At 39.2% G+C, this 15,589-nt stretch overlaps 1 protein-coding gene across 4 annotated transcripts in view; it reads right to left on the minus strand.

Annotated features, from left to right (window-relative positions):
* Nucleotides 1–854: 854 nt before the first annotated feature.
* Nucleotides 855–15,589, minus strand: part of COL19A1 (collagen type XIX alpha 1 chain) — a 177,925-nt gene continuing 163,190 nt past the window's right edge. For 3 of the 4 annotated variants that reach the window (XM_054279127.1, XM_054279129.1, XM_054279130.1), the window contains 5 exons: nt 14,902–15,072; nt 13,902–13,968; nt 11,918–12,073; nt 5,461–5,538; nt 855–5,236 (listed from right to left, as the gene is read on the minus strand). In XM_054279127.1, coding sequence (XP_054135102.1) covers nt 5,100–5,236; nt 5,461–5,538; nt 11,918–12,073; nt 13,902–13,968; nt 14,902–15,072 — 609 coding nt within the window. In that variant the 3' untranslated portion in view covers nt 855–5,099. The remainder of the gene's footprint in view (nt 5,237–5,460; nt 5,539–11,917; nt 12,074–13,901; nt 13,969–14,901; nt 15,073–15,589) is intronic. The other variant, XR_008483184.1, reaches the window with a different exon arrangement.

The raw sequence follows: 15,589 nt of genomic DNA on the forward strand, positions 1-15,589 counted from the left end.
ACAGCTGCATACAATTCAGAAATGAAAGAATACAAAACACCAAGGTGTGTCATTGAGAATCCTTCAAACATTTTGACTGGAAACAGAATATATTTACATTAAAACTGCAGTAAGCAATTAAATGCATTCGTGTTTATAGAATAGCAGACTAAAAGAAAACTGCTAAAAGACATGTAGACTCCAATCTTTTTAGCTACAAACTTATTTTTGTCTAGAATCTGTAATATTTGTTAGCAATTAATATTTGAAAACCACATTTCCTTACATTATCCTGAAGCTTGAATTTTCCACTTAAATACCAACCATGACAAAGTCAGGTTTAAACTTGTTCTCCATGGCTTACACCCACCTATGTGCATGGAGGTGATTTAAACATCCATCCAGTACAATCAAATTGAGGTGGACATATCAGGTTTCAGGAAAAATTTGCATGACTTGGTACATCCGGAATCTATGAAAAACTCAATATGAACACACCCCAAATCAGCAATGTTTTGATTCTGAGTTACTTTTCTTGTTCAAACATTTCACATTGGAGCAGCATTACTACTGCATTGGTAAAATGCAAGATTAAGAACTGATTTTACGTAGTCTGTGTGGAGAAACAAGTTTATAAAATGCTAATTTAGCCAGTGGGGTTTTTACAAGATTTTCATATAAACATTTCAGAAAGAAAAAGAAAAGAACTGAGTGCACATAGAAATGAAAAATAACATTTCACCCTTGCAAAAAAGAAGATCCAAAATACTTTGTGTGATTATCCATTAATTAAAACCCCCACTTATTTAACAGTTATGCATACCTAACATCTGTCATAACCCACAATCATAAAATGTAAGGGAAGGATGGATAATCAATCCTGTTTCTGTATCACAATGCTCTTTTAACATTGAAACCAGATCCAGCTTAAGGTAAGAAAATTGATTCTCAAAACATTGCCAGGCTGCACTGCTGCCCAATTGTACCTGGGATGCTGCTGAAGCTTTACTAACCAGAGGTGACTCCCTCCTCCCCTGGGGACAAACATCATTGCAGGGGACATGAATGGTGCCTGAAAATGAGATGTCACCACAACACATTCTTTTATAACATACATAAAACACAATATAATAATAAACACAAATAAAATCTTAGCTATATTATCTTACAATAATTATCCAAGAAAGGCAGTATTTCTGCAAATACCACCATGCAAACAAAAGAGATTTGAAGAAAGAAAATAGAAAAAAGTAACCCTCAAGAACAAAATCAGAAACAGAGACTGTTGTGCTGTGAGAATACACATGGCTGGCTCTTGTTCTGCTGGGCCAGTTATGCCTGGGCTGTAATCGTTGTACTGAAAGGGTGTTTTGCACTCCACCATGTGGACAGCAGGAGATCTGCTGCAGCCTCGGGAAAGCTTCCCTATGAGGAAGTTTCTGTACTCTCTTTAGGCAAACTGAGTAGTTCTGTACGTTGCTATTTAAAGAAAATCCCAACATGTGCTTAATAGGTGATAAAGCAACTCGCCATAAAATATAAAAGTCTGACCCTGAACTAGGATAAAGCTTAAAGAGCTTTTAAAAAAGGTTTAAAAAAAATTGTCAAAGTTATTTCACTTCTGAGTCTTGTTGCATGTAAACAAACCCAAAGCAGAATAAAAGGCCTTATGCTACTGGAAAAAAATAATCCCTCGTGTTTATTTCCTTGCAGTGCTTACTGCAGCATGAACTGCTCAAAACAGATATAAAATTGATAAAGCAAATTGCAAAAGAGATTAGCATCCCCTCTTCCCTCCCTGGCCTCCTGCCCAAAAACTAAGACAACATCAGTCTGAAACTGCAAAGAAATTTCAGCGGCCAAACCTGAAAAGCATGCAGACACATGTTTCCAGCTACTTTCCACTTTCAATTCTAAAAATGTGAATTAGGAGCAAGCCAGTGTGAAGTAAAGTTAAGCTGGGATTAGCTCTGCTCTACCCTAGTGAAGAGAGTGGCATCTTAAAATAGGTACTAAGATAGCCCATATAAAAAATTACCCGTTTTCTCACATGAGAAAATTAAATTGGGCTTTTAGCAAAATAAAAATAATGCGACAAGATAATTGCCAAAGCTACCTGCAAATCAACTGAAAGCATTCAAATACATTTTAGAAAGACCTTTCTCTTTAAGCCTATAAAAAGAAAAAGGCATCTGTAGGAAACATAGATGAAAAAATAAAACTTCTTCAAATATAAAAAGTGTTCTGCTTCCCAATAAGTTCAAGTAAATTAAAATACAGCAATTGCATCTGGCAGATAACAGATGCTGGGTTTCAGCAAGCTAAAAACCCCAAAATATACAGATACCACCAAAGTGGTACAATGGTCTATGTACAGCCTTCCAGGATGGGGCTGCTTGGGAACCTCTAAGTCACTCAAGTACTAACACAAGACAGCACCCTTTTCAATATTATCACAGAAAATGAAGTTCAAAATTAACTTCTGAAGTAAAAAATGTTTAGATTATACATATATTGGAATTACTAGAGAAGTAACAAAAAAAACCCCCAAAAACCCAAAAAAACCAAAATCAAAAAGAAACAGAAAATGTTTATGCAAGATACCTGACCAGCAGTTCCTTTCAGAGAACGGACACCAGTATGTGGGGCTGCTCCTCTGGTGTCCATGTTTAGACACTGGGATGTGCTGTGCCAGGCTGTGCTCTCTGGCTGGGCAGACCCATGGCAGCAGTCGGTGCCTCAGTGCCCTGTCTCAAGCTGCCTCACCATTCCCAGCCCTCCCACAGCCCCAGAGCTCTGAGGACCAGGACTGGAAGGGTGACCAGTTCCACAGGGCAAACCAGAACATTCTCCATGGGCACAGCAGTTCTGCAGTGGGAGCAGCTTGTGTTGAGCTGAGCTCAGGCAGGACCACGTGTCCCAAATGCACCTTCACCCCAGCAGGACAGTGCTGCCCACAGGGCAGGGGCTGTGCTGGCCTGGAAAAGGGACAGCCATTGCCTCCTGAGGAGTGAGGGCTAAAAGAACAGGAGGTGTGAGGACTGGGTTTGCCTGTGGGCTTTTGACCCCATTCTCACAAGGAAAGATAAAGCACCCTGACTCCCCAAGGCATCCCCAGCTTCAGGGTGAAGTGCAGCTCCTTCAGGAGATAGTTTCATGGTGTGCCACAGGTTTTCTGCCATCCTCATTCCTGCTGCCCTCTCCTGTCCCAGGTGTTTACTCTCAGCCTTCCATCCCTGTGTTTCCTTTAACGTCCTTTTGTAGCAAGCACCTTCTCTCCTCCAAACACCTAACCAATGAACATGTCAGGGATCTGTGCTTTCCCTTTCAGAAAGTGTCCTGAGTGCCCCAGCTGCTGCCTGAGTTAATTCTGTCACCTCTTGCTCTCACCTTGCTCCTCTGCTCTGGGTGCAAGTGCTAGGAACTATTTAGAACAAATGCCAATGTGCATCTCTTGCTAGAGAGTCCCACCAGTCATTCCTTAACTGCTTTTGAGCAAAACCCAGAATTCAGCCAGATTCATGTATCACAACAGCTTCTCTGGAAGCCAGGACTTCCAATTTGAGAATACTTCCCTGGTAGCTCAGTACTGCTCAAGCACAGTTATCCAAACTACTTCCCTGCCTAATGTGGGAGAGTGACTGCCTTCCAAACAATGGGATAAAAGCTCTCAGTATGGCTTTGTACTACAGGAGCATTTTGCAGTTGTGGGTTATAGATGTCTGTGTTCTCTAAGCAGCACGTTCACTTTCTATTGCCCTGTACAAAATTCCACAGGACTAACTTAGGGTCATCTCTTTCCTAATAACCAGAAGTGAAATTTTGGCCATCCCTACTCACTCCTTTTCAGGATCTTCTGTGTGATCAATTTTCTTCAGATTTTCTTTTGCTCAACCATTTGAACTCTACATGATTTACACATTGTTCTGTTTTGTTCATCATTGGCGTTTTCTGTTCCTGCAGCCTTTACTAAATGACTGAAAACTGGATGCTGTTGCTCTCAGCAGTACGCCTTTCTAGGAGAGTTTTGGATTTTTTCCGAATTTCTCTTGAACTAAAGAAATTTTCTGTCACCAGTAAATAGGATCTGTGAATTGTGCACTGTACAGATTCCATGTTCTTCTCAAGCTGATTTCAGCGTGTGAATATTGCAGGAAGAGGAAGAAAACAGTGCCATCACCAAGATTAGAGGCTTGTGAAGTTCCATTCTTGGAATATGCACTCACCAGCCTCTGCTCTAAAGCAAGGGGTCACCTTTGCTGTAGCAGACTTAATAGCAGAGTAGCTTGATTCCAGACCTTAGTAACCTTACTCAGTCCACCTAATGGTTAGAAGGCGTGCCAGCTCTCAGTCCAGAACACTGTCAGCAGCCTCTTGCACTTAATATCTGGGGTATGCGTAACCACAACTAAAGGAACACACAAGCCCCTAGCTGGGACTAATTCCAGTCAGGAGAGACACTTCTGGAGCTACAGCCGGTGATCTTCCAGTCAGTCTGAAGCTCACTGTTGGATGGGATAAGGAGACCACAAACACATCTTTGTTTCCTTCTTTGCCATCTTGGATGTGCCTGTGATGGTGGGCAGCACTCCTGGAGCACGGCAGACCCTTTTCAGAAGGTGAGCTGGAGCCTCCTTGGGGGACACGAATATTGAGTCTGAACAGAGTTCCCAGTGCTCCAGCTCAGGTCCTGCATTCGCCATGAACGAGTACTCTTTGTGACTTCAGAAATGTATTTTTTCCATTAAAAATTCACCACCAGCAAGAAAAATAAAGCCAGCTTACATATGGAGGCATACATAATGTCTTAAGTTATAATAAAATATTTTTTGTTTGAAGAAAGAAGTTTATGAAAATTATTTGGGCCTATTTTCTGTTCTAAACAAAATAAATAAGAGAAACAACACATGGAATGCACTCTGGAAAATACATGACATCATGTCATCATTATGACACTGCAAATAACATAGAAAAAGGCTCAGTTTTGTGCCTTACAAATTATCTATATACCATGCAGTGTCGAGAGAAAAAAAAATACACCAAATATTTCAAAAAATTAAATAAACTTATTGGAAAGAGTGAAAAGTGACCGTGAGCCCAAGTGTCAGGGGGGAGGGATTTTATTTCCTGCTGGTGCGTGAGCGAGTCTGTGACACATGGTAGTAGCAATCCGCCGGGTTGCACCTCCCGCTGGCTCCAGGCGGCCCCTGCGGTCCCGGGGAGCCCGATGCTCCTGGTGGGCCTGGCAGGCCTGCAGCTGGCAAAACAAAGCTACAATTAGCAGGGTCCTCACCAGAGCACGAGCAGTGCCCTGCTTTCCATCACCGACATCAGGTGCGCTCCAGCACATCCGCAAGGAGGCAGGTGGGGCTGACCTCACGCTGCGATCCGGCTCGGGAGGAAAAGCAGGAGTGTAAAACCAGGAGAAAGGCCTGTTAGTTCATAAATAACAATAGCAGAAATAGATCTGGAGACTTGTACCTGCAGGGCCAGGTGGTCCAGGGTTACCAGGCAGTCCAATTCCAGGCTCGCCTCTTTCCCCTTTCTGTCCTCTATAACCTACACAGAATAAAGATATGAAAATAAGAGCACCCTCTTATTTTAGGTAGGGATTTTCTGTATATCTTGTTGACATGAAATTACCAAGACAAATATAATTGGGAAAGCACATGCTCAGTTCTCTTCTTCAGAATTCTTTTTTTTTTTCGACACCACTCTTAAGTTTATAAGTTCCTTCTGGAAAATATGAGCATTTCTAGCTGTAACTGTTACATCATTTGTCAAAGGGCTCTTGCTTTGTTCACTAGCTTGACCCTTCCCCAAGATTTTAAGTTACCTGAAATTCCTCTAATAAAGAGCCAAATGCAGATTTTACACTCTCTGTTCTGCATAAATCCTTACACTTGCACTTTTTGGACTTTTTGTAAAGTGATAGTTTTATGATTAGAGATTCTCCTGTATGTGAGAGAAGTCCCACTCCCTGGCCAGTGTTGCCCAGCTCTCCTCACATGGAATGAATCATCTCTGGACCTTGTGCAGATTTTGGGTTTGAGGTTTACTTTGACCCAAGTAGCTGCATATCATTAACAAGATGTGGTTAGTAATCATATTTTGAGTACTTGAGTCCTTTTCCTTCACAGGCCATAGTTTTGAATTTATCTAAATGCTTCCACCTTCTCAGGTGCTGCAACCCATGCCCAATCTCTGCTTCTTTTTCCTTGAACTGTTTGTAAAAGTTTTATTAGTTGGAATCTTTAGAGCAGAGGACTTATTGCCATAGTAAAATATTTTCCAGATTATTTCAAGTTAAGAATGTACCTTTATTATGCAGGAGAAAGGATGAAGGCATTTTTAGAGGAGACACCTGCCACAAACCCTTACTTCAAAAGGGCTTACAAGGAAACACTTCTGTACCCAGCACTTCAGATGCTGGCATGTAAGGTGACAAAAGTTTAGGATTAATTTGCTGATTTCTGGTCACATTTGGAATGAAAATCTTCCTGCTTCAAGGACCAGTATATTTTTAGCATGCCATACAATAAACTATTGAGTTCCTCCTCTTGTGAAGAACTGTTACTTAGTTTGAATTAAAAGAGAAGAGCACAGCCATGCCAATCCACCTGATGTCCCATGAGGGTGCCAGATTTACTGGCACTGACAGGTGGATGGTGAAGGCTCTCTTTCCAGTGTGCTGTGGTCTGTGCAACACTGCTACCTTACAGGATATTCCAGAAGGAAATTACTTTGAGGGCTGTGGGTACCAATTCAGGGTTGCTACAACAGACATAATGCAGTAGGAATGGTACACAGAGCATTCAAGCTTTCTGTTACACATAAGCTCATTATACACTTCAGCAGAAAGTCTGCTATCTGTTGCAATCATTCCAGCTTTCAAAACAGAGCATCAATCATCTTACTCCTCTCAGCACCACAACAAGGAAATTACAGTGAGGCAAGAATGTTATAAAATGCATGCAGGGTGCTATACATAACACAACTAAAGGAAATCAACAGTTTAAAAATCTCACTGAAACCCAAATTCAAATTAACCATGCATTCTGGTCACTGAGTTATGTTAAGCAGAATTGTACAAGGCATATACACACACAAGCTATAAAGACTAAGAAAAAGGAATATGCAGGTATTTGTATTGGATTTTGAATCTTGGATTTACTCTCCAATGACCACAGTAATATTTATAACTACACCAAGTTGGTTTGTTCTGAAAAATCTCGTGCAACTTCTAGTATTGCTGCTTTTTGCAAAGCTCAATAATAAAACCACAGGATCCATTACAAGCCCTATTTATTTTATATTTCTCAATGTTTTTTAATTTACAATCAACAGTTACAATGCATTTCCCACTACAAACCCAGTTAACTCTAATTTTACAGGACTGCTGCCACTAATGATTTGTTTTCCATTTCTTTAGTTATGGAGAAGAGAGAGAATTCAAAGGTACCATACATCACATTTACAATCTCCATGATAAACATTACTGCAGGTCTCTGACACACCATAATTAAAAACAACTGAGATAGACTGAATGATTCTGTCAACATCACTGGAACACAAGAAAATAAGGAAAAAAACCCCTACAATAGGACAAAGAGCAGCATGGTTTAGTGATAAACCATTATTGGCTGTATCCAAATACACGTGCAAGGGTGTAGTTTTTACATGGTGGCAGGTAAGTTCTGCTAGCACTGAAGTTTAATACACAAATTCCCAAGTACCTTGTGTAACAATAAGGCTTTATTTAATAGAACGCAAGAATTTTAATAAACAGACTTATATGTAAACAATGTGAACAATGTAAGTTGTAATTCTGGCAGAAAAATATTTGATTTTTAATGAGGTATATTTTGCTCAGAAGCAAGGCCATGATTACACCTCTAGAGGATAATATCACCTTCTTTCTGAGCTTAGACTGACAAACTCATACACAGTCAAAGGAAAATATTACCATACACACAAAACAGATTTATTGTTTTTAATGTAAAGGCACATATAAGATGCTATCTACTTTTCCTGGTAGAATTACAATTTCAGTAAGAGGCACCTGCTTAATTAAAAAAGTAACTGTTTTAGCAGAACCTTTCATTCAGGTCCTAGAAGTTTTGTTGTGATTTCCATAACCCCAAATGTTACACACACATACCCAACGTGGGCAGTATGGTAAACACTTGGTAGCAGTATATAGCAAGTTTGTGTTCATACAGATAAGCTTTTGCTCACAGATGAGGAGTCACAGCTGGAATTCAGCTCTCAGTTTGGTGCTTGCCACAAACAGCACAATCAGAAGTGTCACTACTGCTACACCCTTGGCTCCACATGGAAATGACAGAAGTTCATGTCCATGAACTCAGAGGTGAAAGGTATTTAAACTGCTCCAGAAGTACTGCATCCACATCATGGAGACCCTCTTCCATCAGCATGGACAATGCAGCACCCGAAACTAACATGTCAAGTATCTGAGAAATCTGAGGTTCTTTAATACAAATGCAAGGCAAGGAGATTGCCACCACAGGGAACAATGAGAACAAAGTACCCACTGTGCTTTCCTGTGCAAATACTCTGTGTCCTTAAAAAGCTGCAAAGCAACAGAGAGGGTGCCAAGACAAAGCCCCCTCATCCAGCCCCCAGTACATGTTCTGACTTCCTTCTGTGTGTTACAGCTCTCTAGCTGAGGGAGCAGCTGGGTTTCAAATTAAAGTAAAACAGGTTAACTTTAACCTCCACAACAGAGAGCACTTTGCAGGAGGTATCTTGAAACCAGTGCAGCCATTTCAGAAGAATGACTGTCTATAGACAACATCCACTAAAATGGGTTCCTGATGTCAGCCAAGGTTTCTATAAAAATTAGTATTTATAATAAGAGACATAAACTTTACAACAGAGATTACCAATAAGGATAAGGAGCTTTCACTATTCATTGCATGGTATTTTTATTTTCTGGGCTGAGCTATTTTTTTTGATTCCTTGAGGCTACCACAAGTTACGAGGACCTATAAAAATATTTTCCTCAATTTTACAGAAAGTCTGAATTTTAACTAGGATAGAATCTTTTCTCTATTGAAAAAAGAAATCAAGTCATATTAACATAAGGAATCTCTGGATTGTTAAATTATCACAAGGTGCAGTTCATCTAATGGACCAAAATTCCCTTACTATTACAATTTTAAAAATCCAATTAAGTCAGTGGAGTTAATTGAGCTAGATCCTCTTACACATGACAAGCTGACTGTTTGCAGATGGATGACATTGATATATCTTGTTTGTAAAGACCTGAAATAAACTTCTAATTCTGTAGGAGGTTTTAAGGTACAAACATACCTTAAAACTCATGCAGAGTAAAGTCCTTCTGTTCTCCCTTAAGGACATGCTGTACTTTTTACCATTAGTCCTGCCTCAGAGCATCAGCTTGCAGGTGCATAGGTTTTGAAATGAATATATATATATATACGTCTATAAAAAAATCTTCCATTGGCTATTTGAATACCAATTATGTGTTTCACAATTTAAGTTGCAATTCTATTTTGCTTGCATGCTATATTTCTAATGACAACATCCTATAAATTATATCTACCTGAACCACGGGGAAGTTTGTGAGGAACACCATGAACAACCTTGCTGAAGGCCAGCAGGTACAAAATCTGGACTTCCTTAGAAGGGAATGAATCTCTGCATAAGAGTTTAGCAATTCTTCAAATACACTTTTTGAAAACCATGCCTATAAGTACAAAAGTTAGTATCTTTCTTTTTGCTTCTGAGACTAACCCACTACCTATTAGTTTTCTGGGCAGAAGGAGATTCTGTTGGAATCCGCACAAATCATTCCTGACCAGTTTCCAGGGGAACCAGCACCACACTCAAGGTGTATGGAGGGACCCCTGTGAATCCTCAGATGAAGTTAACACCTCTCCAGACACCCAGCAGCATCTGGCTGGCTCTAGCAGGCTCTGCATGCAGCATCACAAACAGGACATTTCACAGAGGTCCTGTTAATTGCTTGCCACAAGCATCCACTTCTTCTCACTGCCTGTGGGGGACAAGTGACTCCCTCTGCCACGTATTACTGCACACAGCAAACCCCTGGAGCTGGCAGTCTGGGCTACCCCCAGGTGAGAAATAGAACTAGAAGTGTCTATCAGTCAATACCAAGCCTGTATCAGGACTTGTGCACACAGCATGCTACCTTAAAGGACCCAGCCACACATGCACGTAATGTGCTTCACCAAGAAGTCTTGTTTGCTATGTATTTTAGGGCTGAAGACAAGCTGGAATATAAAAAGATACTTTTCAATCTGCTCAGAGATTTGAATTTCTTTTTACTCTTGGCACAAAGCAGTAACATGCACAGGAACAACTGAGGAAGGTGTGAAAGGTATCTGTAAGTGTGCACCTCTTACAGGACAGTCTCTTATTCACAGTATAAAAAAGAGGCAAGGTAAACTTCTGGTTTTCTTTCCTTGGAAGTGTAAATTTTTGTATCTTTTTATGTATCAGAGAATTAAAGGTTTCACACTTAGCTTACCTTTTACTAATCAAAACCAAGTATTGAGCATATTGGTAAAATAAATGGAAATCCTGTGTACATGGGGCACTATTTTACTTAACTATAAGATATGGAAAAGCAGCTTTTTTTTTTGTTTGTATTTTTCAAGCATAGCTATCATCTTTTAGTCTTGATGCTCACTAGCTGGAAATGAAACCTAGTGCAGCGTTTCTCTTCCCAGAAGTGTTTGAGACTATCCAGTACATCCATCATCATTGAACAATCTGGCACTGACACTGAAGGTGACTATTTGCAGTGATCTGAATATTTAGGTAACGATGAAGTCAGTGTTGTAAGATTCTAAGCCTTTTATTGTTTTCCTTGATGCTTTATTCTTGTTCTTCTCATTCTGAGCTCATCACATTTTTCAAGCTTCTGTCAGTGGTTTGCGCTTATCAGTGTTAGTAAGTCCTTATTCTTCTGATAGCTTTAGGATCCACACATCTTCAGCTTTGCTGGTATGTTCTTCATTCCAGTCTGACTTGCTCTGACTCCAGAGCAGACCAAACTAACAAAAGATAATAAAGAACTACCTACAGATAAACTGCAAATTACATGTTACCCACCCACAAAATATTATTCATCTATAAATTCTTTTTTCTTTCTAGTCTGTCCTCATCTTTCTTTTAATCTCTGAAAGGCTGGCTCTACAGTAGAGCACAACTACAAAGATCCTGGATCCCTCAGAGCTAATTTTGCACGAAATGACACTTTTGCAGTAAAAGTAGTTCACAGAAATGAGAGTCCGATACTGTCCAAGTGCATTGCAATGCACAAATTACTGTTTGGGGTACAGTTGATGCCTCAAGTTAGTGAAAAACTGATTGCTCTGATTTCTTCTTTTATGAAAATAGGTTCCTTCACCATAAGAAAAATTAATTTAGTAATATTTCAGTTTTCACTGTTTCTTAAAGAAGAATATTTTTCTTCAGTTTTTCATGCCCTGTATTTTCTCAGGATATGAGCTAAGAGCAGTTGGACCAGGAGACAGAAAGATTTTATTTTCTTAAAAAAGATGGCGTCTAAATATGAAGCTGACTCTAAATAGCAAGAGTGTTGGCATTGTTTTTCTTCCTTATTCAAGTATTTTGTAGGAAAAAAAAAACCTACTACAGTAGTTCTGTCAGATTTAGATATCTGTCAATAATTAAATTTATAACTGATTAGAATAAAATGCACTGATTAGGAGTTTTTAATCAGTAAAATTCACGCATTTACTATGGGTTAATATTTAGATGTGGTCTGTAAAAACATAAGTACATAAGTTTAAAGTTAATCATTAGAAAGCTAGATAGCTAGTCCTGGCTTATTTAATAAACATTAGCAAGTGTATAACGATTTCAAGATACAGCTAAAAGGAACATTTTTTTGAATGCCTACCTTGAATTCCACGTTCTCCTGGTGGCCCTGGCAAACCATCCTTTCCTGGTGGCCCTGGTGATCCATCTTTTCCTGGGGGCCCTGGTTTTCCATGAGCTTGGGAGGCAAGCAATGCAGCAGGCAGCTTCAGCTGGGATACAAATTGACCCATCCTTTCTTCATGAATCAAAGACACAGGAAAAAGTTGGTAAGAAATCTGCTAGCAAAAAAGGGGAAAAAATCCCCAAGCCCCAGCTAAAGTTTCTGTAAGTACGGTGTTTAATTCTTCTTAAAGTCAAGGTATTAAATGCTCCAATAAGCACTGAGACCTTCAGTTCCAACTCAGATTCATGTCTGAGTCTTTACCCTTTGAAATAATCAGAATTAATTTGTATAAAAGTTTCTATTACTACTCTCCATTACTAACATATTCCAATATTTCAAATTATTTCTGACTCCTGTTCATGGAAGTACTTAATACACATAGACAGAATAATTAGTACTTAACACACTGATGGAGGACTACCTTCTATTTTTGTAACTCATATTAAGCTGCAAAGTAGAGATTAAATCCTGTGAACAGTTCTTGGAATGTGCTGGAACCCTGAAAACTGTTATAAAAAACCTGAAAGCACTCAGCAAAAATTGGGAATTGCAGATATTTTAGAATAGAAATTTTCATGCTAGTGAGATAAAGTGTCCTTGGTAATATTTTACTGTTCCTTAGAGGTAGGTAACATAGGTACTAACCTTGGCGCTGTCTCATTTACACCAGATTAAAGCCCTAAGCATTCCACAATTTAGTGGGTATTTACAGTGGTAGAGTTTTAAGATTTAAGAAAAAAATTAGAGAAGAGTGGGCATCAAACAAAAAAGAAGGAAGGTGACAGAAAGTAAACAAAATGAAACTGGAATGCCAAAACTGGAAGATCTGTGGGAACAGTAGCGAGGTGTAGAAAAGGGAATAGCTATAAAGACAAAACTACTTTATTCCCTGTGGGCAGGGCACCTTATAATGCCTTCTTTTTGTGAATAGACTAAATATTTGTTACCATTCTATCTGAATGGGAAAAGGAAGTGACTTCACTCAACAAATTGCTCTTGAAATACATTATAGGTTGAACTCTGAGGGGTAGCACCCTGGGGAAAGGTGATAATGCACAAAGTGATAGCCTTGTTACAAAGCGAAAAACTGCCTGAACATGTTAAGAAGTCTCAAGCTTTAAATAATTTCTTTTATCTCTAAAAGACAGATTTGCCCACAAATATTATGACAGAATAACAAAGCATATTGAGGACATAAGAAATTCATTTTGCAATGGAAGAGAAGATACTGTTAAGGCGTGTTCACGAAAAAACTTGTTTCAGAAACCTGAGTCACAGCTTTTCTACCATGGTCAAAGGAATGCTGGGGAAGAAAAATATTCCCTTTTCAGAGTAAGGACTCATCTAAGAAATCCTACATAATACAAAGGCTTTGGCTGAAGCTGGTACTTGCCTAAAACTGTGCCAGATGATGGTGGTCTGGCAGGGAGCTCTGGAACTCAGCAGGGATATTTGCTGAGAAAACTGCAGAGCAGCTTAGACCTATATGACTGAAGGCTGTTGAACCTTTCTCTTATGTAGACAGTCTGCCACTAAGTGGGCAAAATAATTAGGTACATCTGTGGTCTCTGCTTTAGTAACATTTCAATACCTTAATGGTATGTAGTAGATAAACAGTATCTGCAGTAATACATGATACATATATGTGCCTACAATGACACTTCTGTTTGCTATTATGATTTGGAGCAGACTACTCTTCAGTGCTGATCGTTTACATAGGAAATACTCTGTTTAACAGATACTCTAACCTCTCATTGCTTGAACAGAATCATGTAAGATAGACTTGCTAAACACAGCTACAGCAACAAGGTGCCTGCTAAGTCCAATGTAAGTTAGATGACATGTAAAGAAATTTAGTGCAGAATTTCAGATTTAGTTGTATAATATTTCCTATTCTTACCTTCAAATACCTTAAGAACCTCTTGTTTGATATATTTCTTTATTTCTTCAAGTGAAATTGCATCAGCCTGATGAGGAAAAAGAAAGGTGACATGTATCAGAAGGAATATGCAGAGGACAATTTATGATGCTACAAAAATAAGAAATGCTCAAATTAGCATTACCAATATAAACCTTTCACCAACAGATAAGTGTTTTAATTTATTTTTGTTATTTATTTTACTGCAAAGGCCACTTTACTGCAAATACATTATAATATTGTAAAGACACTAGTGGCATGAAGTGGGAGAAGCACTCCCAGCTGCCAAGATGACCAGGATGTGATGAGTATGGAAGCTACCTTGAACAAGACAGTAAGGATGATCAGGAACAAAAATCTGCTTTACTTTTTTATGGCATCTTCCAACTTCTCACCTGCCCTGGGGACTACTTGCTCTGAGGCACTGCTGACCAGAACAGAACCATGGTCCCAGTAACTTCACTGGAAAAGTGTTTTAGAGCTTTACCTTACATGACTGAGGTTAAAAAGAACCCATAATATGGATGTGTGAGCCTGTGTCCTCATTCAGAAAAATCAAGATATCTACAACTGGCAAGCAGAATTTTATTGTCTTTCTAAATTTTGATTTCTCCTCTATTGAGAATCAATTTTGGCCACCTCCTCTTCTTTCCCAGTTGCAAAGGCTCAGACTGCAGCTCTTAATCTTATGGAAAATATGAAAATTAACAGTACTGAGTAGTTGTATTGGTATGCAGGAACTAAAGAAATAAATAATTAAAGCTTATCCATAGCAGATGTTTTAAAAAATAATTAAAAATAACTGCCTGATCATGTGGATATATTTTTTTCATCTTAAATGAACAGTGAAATTATCTGAGAGAAATCCTTAGTTTTTCTAATACTGTGCTATTTCTCAGTTGAATTTCCACTGCTCAGCCCATGTTACCTTCATAACTTGTCTGAATACACAAACAACCAAGATTAACTTATATTAACTTACTGGAAACCCTGGGGGTCCTGGTGAGCCTGGGGGGCCTTGATGACCTGGTGATCCTGGGTAGCCTCTGTCTCCTGGAGGGCCAACAGGACCCACATCCCCCTTTTCTCCTGATGGGCCAGGCTTCCCTCGTTCCCCCTGGGGACCTCTGTCCCCTGGAATACCCTGATCTCCCTGTGTAAAATAAAAGCAGAAGGAAAACCATTGCACATCGTGGAACAAACCTGAACAGCCACCAGAGAATGCTAAAGAGAAAATTATTGCCTGTTCAGAAACAGACTGAATCATGCAGGGAAGATGATTTTCCAGGCTGAACCTTGTCTCTGAAAATATATTTTGTTTTCTTGCACTTTTGATGTTGTAGTCGACTACAAAAAGAATAGCTTGACTCTGTAGCCTACTTTTCAAGGACAGAACTTGAGTATAGAAAGTTTTTAGCCCTTATTCAAGGAACTAAGAATGTCAATTATGTCATAGGTATTATTCAGGTGCTCAGATTCACACAGGCAAAAGACACCAGGATGTTTCCTGTAACTTTCTTTAGAAGCCTACTATTTTATGTCTTCATTTACACAAAATTATACTTAATCCAAGTTATTTCCAGTACTCAAAGATACTAGGAGGAAGCTGGAGAGGAATTTTTAAGAAGGACGTTTAGTGACAGGACAAGGGGTAATGGCTTCAGACTGAG

The sequence above is a fragment of the Melozone crissalis genome, unplaced genomic scaffold (assembly GCF_028551555.1).
Source record: "Melozone crissalis strain CALT ecotype California unplaced genomic scaffold, PUWL_Pcris_2 ptg000027l_1, whole genome shotgun sequence".
NCBI classification, from domain to species: Eukaryota; Metazoa; Chordata; class Aves; order Passeriformes; family Passerellidae; genus Melozone; species Melozone crissalis.